This window comes from Camelus ferus, chromosome 1 (genome assembly GCF_009834535.1).
Source record: "Camelus ferus isolate YT-003-E chromosome 1, BCGSAC_Cfer_1.0, whole genome shotgun sequence".
Classification (NCBI taxonomy): Eukaryota; Metazoa; Chordata; class Mammalia; order Artiodactyla; family Camelidae; genus Camelus; species Camelus ferus.
The window spans coordinates 104,106,973-104,128,470 of NC_045696.1; the positions used below are offsets into that span (position 1 = coordinate 104,106,973).

Consider the following 21,498-nt stretch of genomic DNA (forward strand, 5'->3'; position numbering starts at 1 on the left):
AAATGGCAAACAACTCTCAATAAAGTTTCAGTCATAATGAAACAAAGCATAGTCTTACCTCGATTTACACCGTTAGATGCATTTCTAGAAAACACAGTATTAAAACCACACAAAAATACTTTGCGTTTATATAAAAAGCAAAGTTCCAGGATGAGCTAATTAGGAACAGGGTATTTTTTTTCTTCAGCTACATGAGTTTCTGGTAGAACACGGAGAATTTGTGTGGGGTGTAGGACAGCTTTGTTGTATGGGACTGTCCCACACGTTGTAGGGGACAGTGCACCCCTGCCACACCCGCCAGGACTCCCCTCCAGTCAACCCAGCACTAAGAGCACGGCTCAAACTTCCCCAGTGCCCCCTAGTGTTGAAAACTGCGGGAGGAGCACGGCGGCAAACATCACCTCTGCAGTCCCACAAAGAGCTGTGCTTTCTGCTCTCTGCTTCTGCTGGAACCCCAGGGAGACTCTGGGGGCAAGTATCATTGTCCCCACTTGACAGACAAAGCAGCAGAAGACCCTGGGAAATTGCTGATGCTAAAAGAGCTAAGCGCTGAGCTCCTCAACACTTAAATTCCAAATCTCTAAGAGATCTAACAAGGAAGTGGCAACCATCAACACAACTCTATTTTATACACAAACACCTAGCCAAGCCAGTGCTGTACATTTTTCTTGTAAGACACTTGCCCATTAACCTGGGTTGGCTAATTAATCTTTGGGTGATATGAAATTATAAGCTAATCATGCTTTGCTTCATTGTAAGAATAGAGAGGATACGCCTTTGTGGTAGATTTCCACTAACAACTTCTCAGCCTGAAAAGCCACATGGATGAGCAGGAACTCTCTTTAAACTCACAGTCCTAAGCCAGCCCTTGGCCGATACAGTCAGTTGCAAGAAGGAACTTATAGGAGTTCCCAAGAACAGTGACATGAGGGGAATCAGTACAAAACACACCAAAATTCATATTTCTGCTATCAAGAAACTGACCAACTTTTTAATCTTCCGACACTAGCTTGGTTTTGCAGAGCTTTGGGCATGGCAAACTTACATTGTGATCTCTCTCCTTCCCTCCTCTGTAGGCAATGGGTGAACTCAACTTACTGATAATTCCTCTCTCACTGTTTCCATATATGTTTTTCATTTTAAAATAAAGAAAAATGCTTTCCTTATCCAATTCGGTCCTTTGCACACAAGTTTTGGCTTTTTTTTTTTTTTTTCTTGGAACAGCAAAGACTGAGGCTGGCATGAATTCCTTGAAGGAGAAGTCTGACAGACAAAGGGTTTCAATGAAGGTGCAGTTTGACCGCTTTCCTCCAACTGGGCAAAAGAGAAGGCCCTGAAGGGCGCTGCACGTGCTGACTTTCCGCTGGGTAGCAGGCTTTCTCACAAGTGTAAATCACATTTAATGCTCAAAGCATTACTGGGGCAGGTATCACAATTCTCACTATATAGATGGGAAAAATAAGAGAAGACGACTTGCTTCAGTTCCCAGAGCGGGTGCTAGGCTCAGGATTTGAACCCAGATCTGTCTGAGCTAGGAAACCACCATGATTCTAACACAGCCTTTGATAATTACCTATTGGCACAGCCTTGCCTTCCTCCACCTCCTCACAGGGGGCAGAGTGTTCACTGCCCAGCAGGAACAATTCTTTGTGTGGCACAAAGTGCTGGACTTTCTGCCCTTGTACTCCGTCTCAGTCTCCAAATCTGAAACTCCAGGGGTGCAATTGTAACTGCAAATTCTGCCCACCGAGTCCTTTGGAAAGCAGCTCTCTCTCACAATTACAACCCAGTACAATTATATTGGTCTTTCACTATAAACAATGAAGAACTGTTGGAAGGAAAGTCTAAATTCCAGCTCTGCCAGGATTTCTCTGTAACTCAGTAAACATTGCTGAATATTAATAAATGAATAAACAGGAAAACTGATGAATGTGTTCTGTGCTTCCACAGACTGAGAACACACTCTCGGTGATGGGGCCGAGGGAGCCGCCGGGACAGGCTGACTGCAGCCATTGGCTCTTCTTCCCATCCCACCTGCTTTAAAGGGAAACCCTCTGGGAACAGAGGAAATTGTACCAATAAACACAATATTACTTTAAATCCTTGATTTCCTGTATGACATAGCAAAGTATTTACTCTAATGCCCACTCATGTCAGCATGAAATCCCATCCCCGAAAAGGAGAGGAGGTAGAGGGAGATAAAAAGAGGGCATTTATTACAACTGCAATTAGAATCGGAATCAAATTATTTTAAAGATACAATGTCAATATTTTACAAACTATTCCCTTACGGGGTAGAGAATCTGGGAGCACCCAGCTGCTGTTTTCAACTTCATAATTGCATTCTGGCTAAATTATAGCTTTAAATCATAGAATTATTAATATGCAGCCCACATTTGGTCCTATACAACCAGTATCAAATTAGTATCTTTCTTAGAGGACAAATACCTAATGGTAAATATATTTATTCAAATTACATTTAATTTGTCCTCTCTCGTCACAGAAGACTATAAAATAATTCTTTATTTCTCTCCATGTTTTAATGTTTGTAATTTACCAGGCCCTCAGGCAGCTCCCAGATTTTCTTTAAATGTTAATGCAACGAATTTTCGGGGGTGCTTCTCTGTGGGAGCATGCTCTTTCCAGGTTCCGCGGGTTCTGGGTGCCAGCTCCTGGGCTCAGAGGGGAAGAACCCGATGCAGAACCCAGGAGACCCACGGTGCTGCGAGCACCACAGCAGCTGCCGGGCGCCCCCTAGAGCTTCTGAAGGGCAAGACGCCTTATTTTTATGTCAGTCAAACTAATTCCATTTCTGAAGCATTTTCAAATACGCGTTTGGACTGAGAGAAACGGTGGGGCCGATTTCTTTTTTTTCCTAAGATATTTTTCACGTAAGTTATAAATTGGGTTGCATTGGTAATCATTTTCTAGTGGTTTCAGGGGTGGAATTATCAGCTGTTTAAATGCCTTGCAACATACTACTTCTATGGTCTTCCTTCCCAAAGTGCATAACCTCAATCTAATCATAAGGATAAAATAAGACAAACTCAAATTATGGGTCATTTTGCCAAAGAATTGGTCTGTGAAAAACATTAGTGTCTTGAGAGTGAAAAGCTGAGACATGCTCCAGAGTGAGGGAGACTAAAGAGACATGAAAACTGAATGCAACAACATGTGATTTTAAACCAGATCTTTTTGCTCTAAAGGGCATTACTGGGACAAGCAACCATGTTTGCATATGCACTGTACATTAAATAATAGTATTGTGTAAAAGCTGCTCTTCCTGAATTTGATTGTCGCACTATTGTTATACAAGAGAATGTCCTTGATCTCTGAAATTTACTCTTAGTTGAAAAAAACTAAAAAAAAAAAAAAAAAAAACCAAACATGAAATGAGAATGTGTATATAATATGCGCATTATATTCATTTCACATTGTTGCTTTAACAAAATACCACGAATTTAGCGGCTTTAAATAACACAAGCTTTTTATCTTACAGTTCTGGAAGTCAGAAGGCTGACATGGGTCTTACTGGGCTAAAATCCAGTAAGGACTAAGTTCCTTTCTGGAGGATCCAGGGGAGAATGTGTTTTCTTGCCTTTTCCAGCTCCTAGGGGTTGCCCGCATTCTTTGGTTCATGTTGTCCTTCCATTTTCAAAGTCCATAACGGCCAGTGGAGTCTTTGTCACAATGCCATCTCTGGTTCTGACTCTTCTGCCTCCCTTTTCCCCAATTTATAAGGACTCTTGTGATTACCTTGGACCCACCGGGGTAATCCAGGCTAATCTCTTTAAGTCCGCTGAGTTGCAGCCTTAATTTTTTCTGCATCATTAATTCCCCCTTGCCATGTAACATACTATATTCATAAACTTGAGGGATTAGGATGTAGATATCATTGGAGGCCATTATTCTCTCTCTCTCTCTCTCTCTCTCACACACACACACACACACACACACACAGAGAAAGAAAAAGAGAGAAAGCAAATGTATTAAGATGTTAACAAGTTAACCATAAATGAAGAGTGTATGGGAGTTAACAGTAAAATTCTTGCAAATTTTTGTGGGTTTAAAATTTTTTCCAAAGAAAAAATTCAATTAAAAAGAAAACAAAACCTTACAATAGTGCTGGATATTTCAAGCAACCCAAATTCACAGTCTCTGATCTGAATTCGGAAGCTCTGAGCACTTACTGTGTTTAGCTTCAAAGGCCCGCCTGAACTGTCCCAAGGCTCTTCACAGCCTCTGCTTCCCCCTTGCTGTAACTGTCTGTCCATCAGCATCCCTTCACTCCCTCTGCACTGTTTCACCTGGGGTGGCTCATGTGCCGGGCTCTGGGCTAGGTCCTGAAAGGCAACACAGGGAGGAGGGCTCTGCCTTCTGAGATCCTGGAGTCAAGTGCAGCCAATGCCAAGGTGCTGTGAGATCAGCAGGACCCAACCTGGGCCTGAGGGCAGGGAGGCGAGGAGTGGGACAGAGATAGCTTTGCAGGGAGGTGATGCGAGTTAGTAACTGGGTGGAGAAGATCAGTGAGGAGAAGACGTCCTATGTGGAAGAACAGTGCGGGGGAAGTGCTTGGAGGCTTGACAGCACATGGCCTGTTTGAGAAAATCAAGTCAATCGGTCTGATGGGGGGACAGCAGATGTTGGAGGGCAGACAAGGCTAGGCCACGCAAAAGGGTAGCTTTGCATGGGATTTCTGCAGTAAGGAAACTGCTTTGATCCTGAAATTCCTGGGGAGGCACCATAGGGATTTTTATTATGGAATATTTACTAAGTGAACACACACACCCAAATATGTGTGGTAGGCACCTTTGGAAGTGGCTGTGGGTGATTCCTCCCTCCTGGTGTTCATACTCTTGTGCAGTTCCCTCCCCTGGAGGGTGGACTAGGCCTGTGACTTGCTTCCACTGAGAAGAATATGGCAAAAATTGTGGGCTGTCACTCCCAAGATTAGTTTATAAAGACTGGCAACCCCAGCTGACACTGCAGCCCCTGAGAAATGGTGAGATAGTAAGTATTTGTTGCTTTAAATTATTCACTTTGGGGGTAATTTGTTATGCAGTGATAGATTAGAAGAAAAAATTTTTAAATCATCAGACCCACCAGTGGCTTAGAGAAATAGAGCATCGGTTCCTTCAACGCCTCCTATGTGACTTTTCCCATCCCACTTGCCTCTCCTTTCTCCTGCCAGAGGTAACCACCATCCAGAATTTTTGTTTATCATTGCCTTGCTTTTTAGGATCACTTAAACATACATGTATATGTTTGCCTAAACACATTTTGTTGAGTTTTGCAGGTTTTTGAACTTTATAGAAGCAGAATAATGCTATATGTATGCTTCTATGATTTGTGTTTCTTACTCAAAATTAAGTTCTTGAGACTGAGCCATGTTGATCATGTGGTTCATTCATTTTCACTGATGTGAATTTCTCCACTCTTTTGTCCTTGGACACTTAGAATGTTTTCAGTGTTTTGCTATTGCAACCAGGCTGCTGTGAACATTCTTGGGCATGACTCCTAGAACATTTGAGCCAGGGTTTCTCTGGGGTATACACCTAGGGGTGGAAGTGCCAGCTTAAAGTATCTTTAACTTTATAATGCAAAATATTTTCCAAAGTGATGATACCACGCTACACCCTCAACTGGTGTGCGTAAGAATTCCTTTGTTCTACATCCACTTGAGATTGTCTGATTTATTCATTTTTGCCTTTTTGATCGTTATAAAATGACATTTCATGATTTTAATCTGCAGTTTCCTGATAACTACTAAGGTGAACATTATTTCACATGCTTATTGCGTATCAGGTTTTATTCTCCAGTGCAATGCTTATTATTTATGATTTTTGTCCAGGTTTTTATTGGGTTGTCTTTAACTGATTGATTCACAGTTCTTTATATATTCTGATACTATACCTTGTCAGTTATATGTGTTGTGAATATATTCTTCTAGTTTGTGAGTTAATTATCTTTTCATTCTTTATGAAGTATTTCAAGGAAAAGAAATTATCAAGTTTAGTGGGATCTAATTTATCAATCATTTCCTGTACAACGTGCACCTTTTGTGTCCTGCTTGACCTTTTCCCCTACTAGTTTATAAAGACTTTCTCTTTTATTTCCTTCTTAAAGTTGTATATGTTTGGCCTCTCACATTTAAGTCTAATCCATCTGAAATGGATTCTTTTAGTATATTAGTATGGTGTAAGGTATCCACCAACTGGGTATGAATAGCCAGTTTTGTAATTTTCATATGGATAACCTTGAACCAGCACCATGTAGAATGGTCCATTCAATGATTTGTGATGCTGGCTCAGACACAGTCAAGTCTGTCTAGGTGTGTGTCTGTTTCTGGACTCTGTCTTCGGCTCCATTGTTCTGCTTGGATATCCCTGTGCCAATACCATAAGTCTTAATTACTCTAACTTTATAATAACAATGTCATCTTATCTTTCTTTAGAAGCATCCAGGTTATTCTGGTCCTTTGTTTTACCATGTACATTTTGTGATTACTTTAATTAGATTCTAAGAAGAATGCTGTTGATATTAAAGTGTATGGAATCCATAGGCCTATTGGAGACAACTGCTACTGTTCTAATACTAAGTTTTCCTACTCGTAACATGTTGTATTTTTGTAATTATTTGGGACTTCTTTAATAGTTTTCCAAAAGAGTTGTATCATTTTCTCCGTATTTTCTGAGCTTCAAGTCAGAATGAGTGAGTGCAGCTAAGCAGTCCTTAGAGAAAATTTAAAAATTTAAGTCCATATATTAGAAAAGGAAAATGACTAAAAATTAATGAGGTAAGCATTTGTGTCAGTTAGGGTTGGCTAGGGCACAATTGTTTAGAAACCCAAATGCATAATGTTATTTTTCAATGTTGCTATTGTAAATGGTATTATTTAAACTTTATATTTTATTTGTTGCTGCGAAAAGCACAATGATTTCTATATATCTAGCAACACTGTTAAACAAATGTTAACTCTAATAATTTACCTATACATTCTTTTGATTTTCCATGTGGATAATCATAGTAGCTTAGTCTCTTCCTTTCTAATTGTTTCTGGCTAGGATCTTAAGCATAATGTCAAATTAAAAGTGGTAATGTCAGGCATTCTTGACTTGTTCTTGATTTCAAAGGGACTACACTTCACTTCTAAGTATACGTTTAGTGAAGATATTTCTTATCATGTTAAAGAACTCCCCTTCTATTCCTAGTTTGTGAAGAGTTTTATCAGGAATGAATATATAATTACACTGGATGCTTTTTCTATATCTGTGATGATCATATGGTTTTTCTTCACTAATCCGCTAATATGAACATTCTTGGGCATGTTTTTTTGCAGTAATATGTGATTTAATGTTAAACTAACTTGTGTTGTTGGGATTAACCCTATTTGGTCATAAGCTACAGTGGACAAAGCATGTTGCCTGCCATTTCAGGAAACCAAGTGTATAGGGAAGGCCATAATGCTATCAGCCACTGTAGCTGCCCCACTCCATGGTACACCTTGAGAGGATTCAGGATGGAGAAAAACAGGATACTGGCCTTGAGCTTATATAGTCAACTAATACTTGACAAGGGAGCCAAAAACACTCAATATGGAAAAGATTGTCTCTTCAATAAATTGTGGTGGGAAAACTGGATATTCACATGCAAAAAACTGAAACCCTTATTACACCATTCACAAAAATTAAGTTAAAATTGGTTAAAGACTTCAACGTATGACCTGAAACTGTAAAACTCCTAGAAGAAAATAGGGGAAAAGCTCCTTGACATTGGTCTTGGCAATGATTTTTTGGATATGATACCAAAAGTAAAAATTGGTAAGTGGGACTACACTATACTAAATTTTTTTCTGCACAGCAAAAGAAACAATCAGCAAAATGGAACGGCAACGTATGGAATGGGAGAAAATATTTGCAAACCAACAATCTGATAAGGGGTTAATAACCAAAGTATGTAAGGAATTCATACAACTCAATAATAAAGAATAATCTGATTAAAAATGAGCAGAGGAACTCAATTTTTCCAGAGCAGACATACAAATGGCCAACACGTATATGAAAAGATGCTCAAATCGATAATCATCAGGGACATGCAAATCAAAACCATAATGAGATATCACTTCACACCTATTAAAATGGCTATTATCAAAAAAGGTAAGAGATAAGTCAAGAATGTGGAGAAAAGGAACCCTTGTGCATTGTGGGTAGGAATGTAAATTGGTGCAGCCACTATGGATGACAGTATGAAGACGTCTCAATAAACTAAAAATAGAAGTACCATATGAGCCTACAATCCTATTTCATGGTATATATTCAAAAGAAATGAAATCTCTACCTCAAAGAGAGATCCACATCACTGTGTTCACTGCAGCCTTATTCACAATAACAACGACATGGAAACAACCTAAGTGTCCACCAACCGAGGAATGGATAAAGAAGTGTGGTGTACATATTTGTATGTATGTATACACTCAGCCATAGAAAAGAAAGAAGTCTTGCCTTTTGTGACATCATGCTAAGTGAAATAAGTTAGACAGAGGAAGACAAATACTGTCTAATCTCATGGGAATCTAAAAGAGCTGAGCTCATTTAGTTGCCAGTGGCTTGGGTTGAGGGGAATTGGGGAGATCTTAGTCAAAGGGTACAAACTTCCAGTTATAAGATGAGTAAGTTCTGGGGATCTAAAGTACAGCATGGCGACTATGTTTACAATACTGTATCATTTACTTGAAAGTTGCTGAGAGAGTAGATTTTAAATGTTCTTACCCCCCACACACAAACAGTAATTATGTGAGGGGATGGAGGTGTCAACTAACCTGACTGTGGTAGCATTTTGCAATACAGAAGTGTACTATCAAGTCATCACATTGTACACCTTAAACTCACACAATGTTATATGTCAGGTGTATCTCAATAAGGCTGTAGAGGAGAATAAAATATTTTGGTAATAGTATGGGGAAAGTTCTGTTCTCTGAATTACATCCCCAAATGATGGAATTTTGCCTAAATAAGTTACATTTATTTTTTACTTTAAACAATGACAACACCAGAACAAAACCAAACCAAACCCTCCGTACAATTAGGATACATGCTGAAGTATGAGAACCACGTCCCAGTGTGACCTTGGAAGGTGACTTTTGAGAATAGCAAAGCCTCAGCTGAGTCCCTAAAGGGCTTTTAGAGCAGAACCAACCTGTTCCTCAGTCCAAGATCATTAAATGAGCAAACAATAAATGCCTATTAGGTTGAGCCATTATGCATTTGAGTTTCTAAACAATTGTGCCCTAGCCAACCCTAACTGACACAAATGCTTACCTCATTAATTTTTAGTCATTTTCCTTTTCTAATATATGGACTTAAATTTTTAAATTTTCTCTAAGGACTGCTTAAGTTGCACTCATTTTTTCCATTTAGACTTTTTATTATCATTCATTTCAAAATATTTTGTCTATTTGATTGAGTGGTCTTGTGGGTTTTTTAGAAGCATGTGCCTCAATTTCCAAACTCATGAAGTTCTTTATCTTCTAGTTGATTTCCAGTTTAATTGCTTTGTGGTCAGAAAAAGTCCTCCGTATGACTTCAATAATGTGAAATTTGATGAGATTGCCTGGGTCCATTTTTATCAGTATCCTTGTATGTTTGAAAAAGCATGTGTATTCTGCAGTGTTTTATGCATTCCCATTGGGTCAAGGTTGTTAATTATCTTGTTGAAATCTATATGCTTACTATTTTTACTTACTTATTCTATCAATTTCTGAGTGAAGTTTGTCCAAAACTCCCACTATTGCTTTGGGTTTGTGTTTCTTCTTGTGGTTCTTTCCATTTTGGCTCTAAAAAGTGAGGAAATTTTATTAGATGCATGAAAAATTTAAATCATTGTATCTTTGGTGAAACAAACCTTTTATATGCAGTAACCAACTTTCTTGAATTCTAGTCATGCATTCTTGCCTGAAAGCCTGTTTTCTCTGGTAGTAATATGGTTACACTTATTTTCCTTTGGGTAGTATTTTTATCTTATCCTTTTTCATCCTTTCACTTTCAATCTTACATGCCCTTATGGTTTAGCTATGTCTCTCACAAAGCTCTTTGTTGTCATTGTTCTTGTTGTTTTTAAATCCAGCCCGAAAATCTTTCAGCTGGAGCATTTAGCCCTTTTCCACTGAATGCAACTACTGATATACTTGGATTTAAAACTGTATTATTTCATGCTTTTGGCTCTCCTTTCTGGCCTTCTTTTTAACCTTGAAAAATATAGTTTCAAGAATAATTTCATGTTTTCCTCTTCTACTAGTATGGAAATGGTATGACTTCTGTTCTTTTATTGGTTATTCTACATTTTACAATGCATATTTAAAATTTTAATTGAAGCAAAATTGCCTTCCTCCTGGATAAAACAAAGTTCATAGAACGTTTTAACTCCATTTCTCTCCTTCCCCACTTTTATAAAATTGTAATCTGCTTCTATTTTTGACATTGAAAAAAATCCCATTGTTACTTCTTTTATATGGTTAAGCACCTTTTGCATTTGTCTGCCTAACTTACTGCTTTTTTGTTTACCGTTTTTTCCTTGCCTTTTAGGCTTTCCATCTGGTCTTACATTCCTTCTGCCTAAATCTTTCAGGATTTCCTTCGGTGAGCTTCTGCTTAGAGCAAACTCCCAGTTTTAATTTTTCTGAAATTCCTTTTTTCTATCTTCATTCCTGAAAGATTTTTACCGGGTGTAAAATTCTGGTTGACCAATACCCTGGAAGAAATTGTTCCGCTGTCGTCTGTTATGAGTTAGTTGTCAGGCTTTGTCATTGCTTTGAAGGTTGTGTCAGAGGAAAAATTTCAGATGCTTTTATCTCAAAAATTCCTCTTTGCCTTTGATTATCTAGTTTTATGACTCTGTCTAGATACGGGCTCATTTTTATTTATTTTGTTCGGGATTATCTGGGATTTTGAATCCATGGAGTACTTACTGTTCGTCATCAGTTTTAGAAAATTCTCAGCCTTTGTAGCTTCAGATGATCTCTGACCCATTTTCTCTCTGCTTTTCAGGACGATCAGTCAAAACTGTATTAATCTTCCTGAGTGCCCTCCCTGCAGCCTACTCTCTCTTCTGTATTTTTTTCTCCTTGCTGCATTCTGCATTTCTTCTGCTCTATCTTTCGGCTAAACAATTCCTTTTGGCTTTGTCCAGCTGCGCTTTAAATTTTATTTTTCATTTCTAAAAGTTATATTTGGTTTTCAAATCTGCTCTCCCATTTTTAAGTGTCCCATTCTAGTTATTTTCAAGTATGTCTTAAAATTTAAAAACTGTACTAATTTACATTTTACAATCTATATTTGGTGATTCAAAATCTGCTTTCTTTTTGGGAGAATGGGCTGTGTTTGCTTCTATCTGGAGGGCTGTGGCCAGTGGTGCATTCTCCTTGTGTGCTTATTAGTCACTGTGCGCTGCTCACAGTCCTTGAAAAAATTACTGATGTGGTTTCACCATGACCTGGGAAGATGACTGCTTTTTCCAGAAATGAGTGGGATCTACTTCCACATATACTTGGGATTTATATTTCTGGAACCACTTTAATTTATGACCCGAGGGCCCCTCTCCCCACCTAGCAATGCAGATTTGGGCTTTAATTCTGCTCAAAGGTCAGTACTTGATCTACAGTCTCAGGGATGAGCTCTTTTCCTCCTTCATTTTCCCTTCTCAGTTCTGCTCAGCACTGAGGAAACTTTGCCTAGTCCCATGGGAGCACAAGAAAGAATCCAAATTTACTTCTGGGGCCCCAATTTAGTGGGAAGGGTCTACTGACTCCTCAGCCTAGGTAAGGCCTGGCCATCTGCTTCTGTCTCCCTTGTCCTGAAAGACTTTCAGGATTATAGTGAGATAAGCAGACACATCTAAGTGGCTCTTAACTTTCTAGGTTCTTACCATGTCTTGGATTTGGCCTGCTCATTCCTCATTTTTATGTTAACTCTTGGAAGTTAAAATTTTTGAAATATTCTATCTAGTATTTTAACTGCACTACCTGGAAGCACTGGCTCTATAACTTAGCCCATCATGCAGGTAGCAGAAATCAAGAGTGCCATCTTGCTTTGATGTTCTTCAGGTTCACTAGGTGTATAGACTTGATTCAATCTTACGTAGGATGCACTGTGATTCAGGGAGGTATGGATTCATGTTTATCAACTCTGAGAATTTTTCCTTTCAAAATACTACCTTCTTCTTCATTCTTTTAATTAATTTAATTTAATGAAGTATTAGATATTCTCATTCCATCCTCCATATCTAACATCTCTTTCATACAGTCCTTTTATCTCTCTTTGCTGTCTTCTAGGTCAGTTACTTAGATATATCTTCAAGTTTAAATCATTTCAGTTATGTCTAGTCCATTTTTGACTTACCCATTGAGTTGGCCGGTCCCTATATTTTTCATTTTTACCACTAACTTTTAAAGTCTGTTTATTTATGTTTCTTATTGTATGTTCATTTTTGTAATTCCAGCTACTCTGCATTTTATCTCTTGACAACTGGAACATATTAAGTCCTTGATGGTGTAAATCTGTTGTTTCCATGTCTGTTACTATTTGTAGTGGCTGGTCTTATGTGCTGGGTGGTCATCAAGTAATGCTGCGGGAGTTCTGTAGGCCTAACTTGGAAAGTTTTCCTCCAACAATTTGATTCTGCTTCTACTGGTATCCAGGGAGTACCCCTATCCTGGAAGCACCTCATCCTGCTCTGACTCCCCTCCTCTTCAGCCCCATCCCCCAGATATAATTGCTCCTGGTCATGTAAGCCACAGCACCAGCCCCTACTCTGATTAATCTAGATTTAGTTCTAATTGTTTAGCTTTGGGCTTGGGGTGGGGTAGGGAAGGAGAAAAAGTCCTTGGGGAACCCTTTTGTTTTTTGCCAGCAATGTCTTAAAAAGTATGTTCTGAAATTAGCCGTCATGGAAGAGGCAAGTTGCTCAGAGGTCCAGTTTACTCATGATATCAAAATCATATATTTGTTTTAAAAACCTCTATTTTGTTTCTTGAGACATATTAAGCATGATTATTTTTTGAACTCTACTTTGGTAATTCCAGTATCACCAGTCTTCATGGGTTTCATTCTATAGCTTTCACTCAAGATTTGTTCTTTTCCTGAACTATTTTCATTCTGTATTATTAGATTTTTAAATATATGTTTAAAGTGAACAAATATTAAATGTATAGCAATGATTTTCATATTGTGTACACACCTATTTAACCACTACCCAGATCAGTTTATAAGACATTTCCATCACCCTAGAAAGTCCCACTAGGCCCCCCTTGTTAGTCAACTCCCCATCCATACCTCCACGTAAACAGTAATGTGACTTCCATCATGTGGACTAGTTTCGCCTGTTCTTGATCCTCACATAACTGGATTACAGTATATACTATTCTGAGCCAGGCTTCTCTCACCTAACATATACTCATCCATACTATTGCATGTATCAATAATTCACTTTTGTTTTTACAATGCAGTATTTTACTGTTTGAATATAAATTGACCTTCTCTTGATGACAACCTTTAGAAATAAAGCTGCTAAGAACATTTGCCAACACATTTTCATTTTTTTACCTTTAGGCCTATCATTCATCTTTTGTGTATGGTGAAGCAATTGTTCATATTTATTCATATTTTTGTCCAGTTGCTCTACCATACTTACCAGGGGTGTAGAGACAAAAAAACAAAACTAAAAATCAGTATATAGTTTAGGAAGATAGAGGTCAAATGACCTGGGCCACTAAAATACCTAGTTCATACAATTTTGATCAGTCTTATTAGATAATCGTGAAAGCTAAGATTCAGTAGTGGCTGAAAATGGGCTATTTATCCTTGACAATGAAAGACTCAAAGAGAAATTATGAGGTGCTTTAAGGAGTAGGGACCTGGGTCACAGAAAACAAACTAAATTTTGTTGGGCTGAATGTGATGAGCTCCTTTGAATTTGACTAGGTTTAGAATTTTGGGTCTTCCATTAATTTCAAAATGTCAAGACAGTTACTTTTTGAGTCAATTTCCTGGAATTATAAAAGAAAATGGGTTACTTCTCCCAATGGGCTATTAGAAAATTTTGATCTTTGCTTCAACGAGGAAAGCCCCTCCTTACATCAGCCCATCAAATTTCCATCCTTGTTTTAAAGCCTGGTTAAAATACTATTTTTTCCAGGCAACCTTTCCAGGTTTTTCTAAGAGAAATAATCATCATAACACTTAAGAACCTAGGACATCCCTGAGGCTCACAGATACTATCATGAAGGTAGCTCATCTAAGACAAACTGAATCTAATGTTTGCTAAGTCTGACTTTCTATATCACAAGAATGCTTTGGGGGAAAAGAAAATCCAGTGCCTCTCCAGTAGTCTCAGGATGTAGTCTAAGCTCTGTATAAATCAGCTTCAAAGATTCAGTTCACGTTGTTCCAACTTACATACTGAGCTCCATTTCTCATTACTTCTCAGTGTTTCATTCTGAGCCAATCCTCGTAGATCTTTCCTTTAAATAGGGGTGTGCTTTTAAAAAAGTATCATCTAAGTGTCATCCCAAGTGCCGATGAATAACCTAGTGCAGTGAATAAACACAGGACTAAGATTTAGAACATCCAAATCAAAAACACCCAGCTGTAACTAAAACCCTTTTAATATCACATCTATCCACCCAATCTATAGGCTGTTGGGAAATCACACGAAATCACTGTGTAAACTTAGCACTCTAAATTTCAAATTACTGAATCAATTTCGTACATAAAGGCAGACAGCTGGTCTGTGCAATGCAAAGAATTAACAACGGAAATCATTTAAGTACACTTTGCTTGCTTGCCTGAGTTTTACCAGTTGTATAGATGTCACACTGGAACATTAAGAAACCATAAACTCAGATTTCTTCCTCCATCACAGCTCCTGGCTATTTGGTAACGAACACACAGACACAATTTAAACTTGGGACACTTGAGCTAAGTCATACCAACCTCAACCATTATTTTGACAGTATCTTCACTCTACCCAGTATTTTGGTCTTCATTGGGAAGAGTACTGTCGGGAGGCCAACTTCAGCTTTAAGTTGAGAAATGCAACATGACAAATTTGTCCTGGATTCCTCATGTACAAAACTGGGTGATGCTGGATGGTAGCTACAATTTGAGGAAACCTAAAAAAACCAAAATAGACAAAATATGAAGTGGGTAGGTACCTATACATAACACTTAAATCTGTCTCACTTGTATTTCAACCTACCATTTGTGGACTTGACTATTCTAACAAGTTTCCAGCTCTTCAATATTCATAGCTTTACTAAAGGTTGAAACTAAAACAAATAGAAGCTTCTAATGTTAAACAAACACCCAGGGAGGCATCAAATAACCTAATCAGGGTCCAACTTCCGAAATATTCTTTGCAAATTAGGTATTTTGATACATGAAATGTACTGGACTTAACAGATCAATAAACCTGTGGAAAATAGGCAAGAACAGAAATTTCTTCCTTAACTATGAGGGAGTGAGATTACTTTACTTGACCTTTTGATTCCTCATGACATCTATTACTAGGTCTAGCAGGTAGGACCCTAAAACTTGAAAATGGTAGTACTTTTGTTCTGCACATAATCCTAAGAAAGTGTGATTATATTCTCACCATATCAAAACATTAAGATTTATTATAGACAAAACCCAACACACCAGATTTTCATAAGCATATTTTAATTTTTGAATTTTAACAATTCAAATAAAATTCAGCTAGTTAACATAAATACAGAGTAAATGCACATAATTTACAGCCACATACAGAAATGCAAGAATAGCAGACTTCACATAAATGGTCAAAGGCTATCAACTCTTTGAAGTTGATTATTTAGCTATGACTGATAGGTCATAATTTAATTGTTCACATATGCAGGGGTGTACACATTCAAAATGTTTATTAACACAAAAACTGAGTAAAACTAGAAACTTCAGTTTCTAAAAGTAGCATAAAAAGCAGAGTATAGATTGAGAAATATAAGGGCACTGGAGAAGAGATTTGTGTAGGCAGAAAGTATATTGTATTAAATACTTTTATATAGTTGAAGTTCTTTCCAATTTAAATCATTCAGAAGTATCTGATTTAGGAATGTTAAAGTCATGATCAATACTACAGGAGAAAAAGGCTGAACCATTATACATATCAGCCCAAAAGGGGTCCCTACAGTACTAAGTCTGGGCAGAAGAGCATGTAAACAACAAAAGGTGGCACGAACAACGCTGGAAGAGTGGAGGATAAACTAATTCCTAGCACGTAAGTCTTTCAAGATCGGTATTTTTAGTGATTTAAAACAAATCTAAAAATGCTGACACGTTTATATTCTAGTAATAAAGAGTAAACATTTTTAGCAACCCAAACTCTGCTGGTCCTAATAATGCTTTTCCACCAAGGGCGTTAGGTATTAAGGAGACAAAAGGCTGTATTAAATAATCTAGTTAACATTCTCGCGGTTCCAGAGTTACAAATCAATTACTCATGGGTCCTATCTAGTAAGGTTGATTCCACAAAGTTATATACATAATGAAAACCAAGACAAAAGCTTTGGTGATAGTTTTTTTCCTGGATTTAAAAGCACTGAATGGTACCCGACAATCAATCAAAGGTTGGTCATTCTCAGATTTGAGACTCTTGAAATTTAATAAACTGTTTCTGTGAGCTATAGGTATCAAAGTTCTTGTCGGCTCCTCTATGAGGGTATGTTCTTCCAGTACGTACTGCTGTAGCCTGAATGAGTTCAATTCAATTTTCTGGGAAGATTCTCTAACAAAAGTACATACCAGTTTGAAGAGTGCTGACTACATCTACACCATAAAATAAAAAGTTATCCAATAGAAATTAGATGAAAATAAGTTTTTTAAAAAAAGCCCAATGCTTTAAATGTATTCTTCTTTTTAAACGTTTGCATCAATTAAAAAAAAATTCCCCCAAAAATGTTTCCGAGACAAACTTTATATACAACTTTTATATAAAGTTGTCTTTTAAAATTATCTCTGTCACACATAAACTATGGCAGATTCTACTTTGGGGGAAAAACAATTGAAATAAACTTCATTGCTCCTTTCCAGTTGTCACACAAAGAAACAAAGGCTAACACTCAAGATCTTCTCCTTTCAGCACACACATATGCTCAATGCTAAAAGCTCGATATAATGCACTAAAAGGTTAATACGAATACAAACAGGAATAGAATATGTGTTCATCCTTGAAGGACACTTGTTATGAATTTGCTACAACTAAATAAGATGTTCCTTAGCTGCTGGTCTTCATGTCATTCTTAATCATTTGTGGGGTACTGAGATCACGAAGATTAGAGTCCTGTCCTACATTCAGTACACTAATGGTTACAGATCTTCACAAGGCAAATGGCACTGTATTAGGCAGTGTAAGTGGCACCTGAAAATGAAAACAGACTAGATTGATACTTTCTCTACAGATTTAAGTTAGAAACCCCTGTAACTGTTTTCTTTTTTGGCATGTTCCTCACAATAAATGTCAAAACTGAAATTCACCATAAAAGGTATGAATAATCCCAAAGGTGATGAAACTGAATTTGCCTTTGGTCTCCAAATAGATTGGAATATTTTAAATTCCAATCAAAGCACCTCAAAAACATCCAGTTACTGTTGGTTACAAGGAAGTTAAGAAGGTGGAGGAATTTAAGAGGGCACTGTGTTTCATTGGTGACAGCAGAGAAAGCTTGCAATGACATGCTACAATCTTCTGTTAGGGGCACTACAGTGTACACAGAATACTTCTAACATTTATATTAAAGATCTCCAAAACAACATACCTAAACCCTGGGAAAATGTTATGAACACTGTTTCTGCCTAATACATAACCAATGTTTTAAAAAAATAATTTTAACATGGGAATTCTCTCCTACGCTCACCATCCCCCCTAAAAAAAGGCCACAAAGTGCATTCACAAAAAGTCATTCCTAAGATAAAGCCATTGCACAAAATGAACAGTTCATATATACTGAAATGAGTACCACACTGGAGTTTAATTGTGTAAGTTTCATACACCAGTACAGCAACATCCAAAGCAAAAGTCTTTTAATAGAATTACAGCAAGTATCTTCATAAGGGCCATATATATATAATACATTTAAAGTATTAAAAGGTGCAGTTGAATGCAATAGCAAAATGTAAAAGCTCTATCCTGTTAACAAACTTAACCTGAATTAACCTGAATCTTTCTATGATTTATCACTCAAGAAATTAGGATGGAATAAATTTCTTGTCAAAAGCATTTTGTTCACTTACAAAACTGTAAGTCAATTAGGATCCCTACCTGCTCAATCAGACAGCAGAGGGCCCCTCTTCCATAATGTTTATGCCGCCTCAGATATTTACAATGTCATCTTAAAAAAAAAAAAACCCACCTTGTAAAGGGCAGAGCTGAAAATTACCATTTTCTCTACTAAATAAATCCAATATATGCAGAAGTTCTGGAAATAATTCAAAAGTTCAAACTCTTAAGATAAACCAAATAGAGAAAGATTCAGAAGAGGTAAATTTTTTTCACTTTAAGAAAACGATACCTAGGGATGATAGGTAATCATTCAAGTTCATAAATAATACATTACTAAAAAGACATTCGTCCATGTTAGAAAAGATAAGAGGACATGTTTAAGTTACTGAAGTGGCCAAAAATCAACATTTTATCAGTTTATTTTGTCCCGAACTATCACCATTTGAGTCAATACGTTAATAAACAACTTAAGTGTTCACATTATGCTAAACATAAAGCACCTGTGAGTGGAAACCAAAACATTTTAAAGCTGAAAATATACATGGTATTTAGACATTATTTCATGAGTTGTCAAAAACTGACTACTAATGCCAAATACTTAACTTCAAAGTATTGTGCCAGATCCTCTGAAGGAAATGTAAAAATAATACTGCAGATCTCACTATTGTTATTTATCAATTTTATAGGAATTATGCAGAAGCCAGAAGTTAGAAATTTATGTCTGTCAATACCATCTTTGGATAGTTACTGTATGGTATGTAATTAGGGATGGCTTTGTCTTAAAGACTGGAAAAGTGCTCATGGAATAAACACTATACTCTGATTGCCATAAATCAACAAAATGCAACTGTGTCCCAAGGACATGGTAGAGAAAATGGCAATTTTGAGGAAGGAGTGCATCTAAAGGCTTTTTCTTGGAGGCAGCCAAGGTTTTTTTTCCCCCCACATTACTAAAGAGACTAAGTAATGTGGTTATTATTTCTTTTATTTCTACAACCAAACTTCCACGTAGGCATAGTTCCATGTTCCCAAACTATTTTTCTTCTGTCCACCATGCTGGCTTCGGTACTCCATGGTCCACTGTATCTTTTGGTCTTCCCTCTTTATAGTACAGCAGCCTGGTGGTGCTATCCATTGAGCAGGTAGACCACCAATTCATAGGTGGCCATCATAATGGCTGTGTTTGGAATCTGTCTCACCAGATGAGTTGTCAGACCACGGTAAAGAGACCCATAGCCTTCTTCTTGAATAAGCAAAGATAGTGTCTGGAAAAAAGATCTGTATTTTGTTCCCTCTTCACGTAGTCTTGTTCTAACAACTTCTGTATGGGAAAAAAATAAAGCCATTTTATTTAAACACAAATGATATCTTTACATCCTCCTAATACTGAGCATATCCTATTTATCAAACTAAGTGTGAACTTACGATAAATGAGGAGTGATTTTTAATGTGTAACTTACTGAAACTAGTTATTATAATAATACAAACTCCTGAGATAGCTGGCTAAAATCATATGTACTAATTATAAAATTTCATAGGCTCCTGAATGGTAAAAAATAGAATGAAACAAAAGTATCAGTTGTATACTGGATAAATACAAAGGAGAACAGACGTGATTTTTTTAAAAAAGGTGAAGCAGGAAAGAGAATGGAGGTGGTATGAAAGAAGAATACAGAAATACACAGTGAGAAACAAGCAGAAAAGATTTCTTAATAGTGGGTATTACAATGAGAAAAAAGAATTATTAATTTATTCACAATGATCCACATATACCAACATGAAATTTCATGAGAATAAGGCTCAAAATGTTTAAAATACTGGCTGTCAGCTAAGAGGCCCCTTCTGAAAAGCAAAAAAAATCATAAACCTTTAGAGCTGAGAGGGATCTTAAACTTTTTCAACACACTACTCCTTACTGGCCCGAGGGAAATGACTGAAAGTAACTTTCACTGCAAATGTTAATATTTGAAATCTCTTACGTCCTCTCTCTTAAAAATCCATGCCATTTATATATTCCACTCCAAAATATTCTGCTTATAAACTGTACCTCTTCTTATAATGACGTCACCTCTCTTGAAGGGACAGGGTGCTTTACGACTCCAAAACTCTTTCTCACCCGAGCAGATCACCATCTAGTCCTCCCACAGGAGGTCAGAAGCTACTCAATGCTGCTAGTACTATTTTGACTTCTCTTAAAGAAGTTTAGGAACATGCCTCAGTAAACTGGGGTTACTTGGAAGTCCAATTTGGGTAAAGAGTTGGTTTTATTTGTAAATTACATTTTAGAGCAAATACTCATTTTCTAGCCCTATTTCATTTTTCCTGATTGGGGCTTTAATCACAGAGCATTAGCTTTACAAGGATCAATGTAAATATTAATTAGCATAACAAAAGTGAACCACTAAGATTAAAAACCCAAACCAAGTCAAACTTCAAACATACCAAAATCAAAGGCTACACTTAAACAAAACAAAAAAAGTTACAAAAAACCCTCAGCATGTTGCAGGCAAACTCTTAAGTGATTTTCCCAATTATTAATGAAATAGGCTAATACTGTAAAACTTAAAAGACAGAAATTTTAAAAAACCATTCATATATACTTATTTGCCATCATGAAACAATGTAAAATAGCTTGGTTTTTGGGATTACAGACTTCAATTCAAATTTGGGCTTCACCACTGAGTAAGCTATGTGACCTTAAGCAAGTTACTTAATCTTAACATCTTTGGTTTCCCATCTGAAAATGAAGTTAATTCTGGTTATGTTCTGGCATACCTACATTTAAATAGAGAAGATAAGTACTTTGCAGGATTTCTGTGCAGATTAACAATAATGTGTATCATATATATATATGTGTGTATATATATACACACACACGTAATAATATAAAACATCTAGTATAGGACCTACATCCATACTTTTTTTAAAAAACAGAAATTTGCCCAAAAGTCACCTGGCTGCAATCTCACTGACTCTGGGCTGAAATCTGATTGTCCAGAGCCCATGCTAAATCACCACCATGTTACTACAGCATACACATACTGACCTATTAAAATGGCCTTATGTGACTTATACATATTCAATCCCATTATGATGAACTGCATTTTGTTATACTGGAATTCGGGGAAATTATCAACGTTCTAGTAAGTGGGCCATTGGCTGGGGTGGGAAAAGGTTTCTGAATTAACAGATTATATATTATATACACTCGAC

General features: G+C 37.1%; 1 protein-coding gene and 1 long non-coding RNA gene across 3 annotated transcripts in view; both read right to left on the bottom strand.

Moving 5' to 3' along the window:
• Positions 1 to 2,148: 2,148 nt before the first annotated feature.
• LOC116665958 lies at positions 2,149 to 15,264 on the bottom strand. The gene is made up of 4 exons (XR_004322792.1): positions 14,985 to 15,264; positions 14,448 to 14,578; positions 9,742 to 9,832; positions 2,149 to 4,343 (listed from the first exon to the last, which is right to left on the bottom strand). It is a non-coding gene; the product is annotated as an uncharacterized LOC116665958 (long non-coding RNA).
• A 429-nt stretch (positions 15,265 to 15,693) lies between these two features.
• SLC25A36 (solute carrier family 25 member 36) overlaps positions 15,694 to 21,498 on the bottom strand; it is a 35,517-nt gene continuing 29,712 nt past the window's right edge. For both annotated transcript variants that reach the window (XR_004322793.1, XM_032487423.1), the window contains one exon: positions 15,694 to 19,606. Coding sequence is in view for 1 of the 2 variants with exons in the window: in XM_032487423.1 (XP_032343314.1) it covers positions 19,413 to 19,606 (194 nt within the window). In the remaining variant the exon portion in view is untranslated. The remainder of the gene's footprint in view (positions 19,607 to 21,498) is intronic.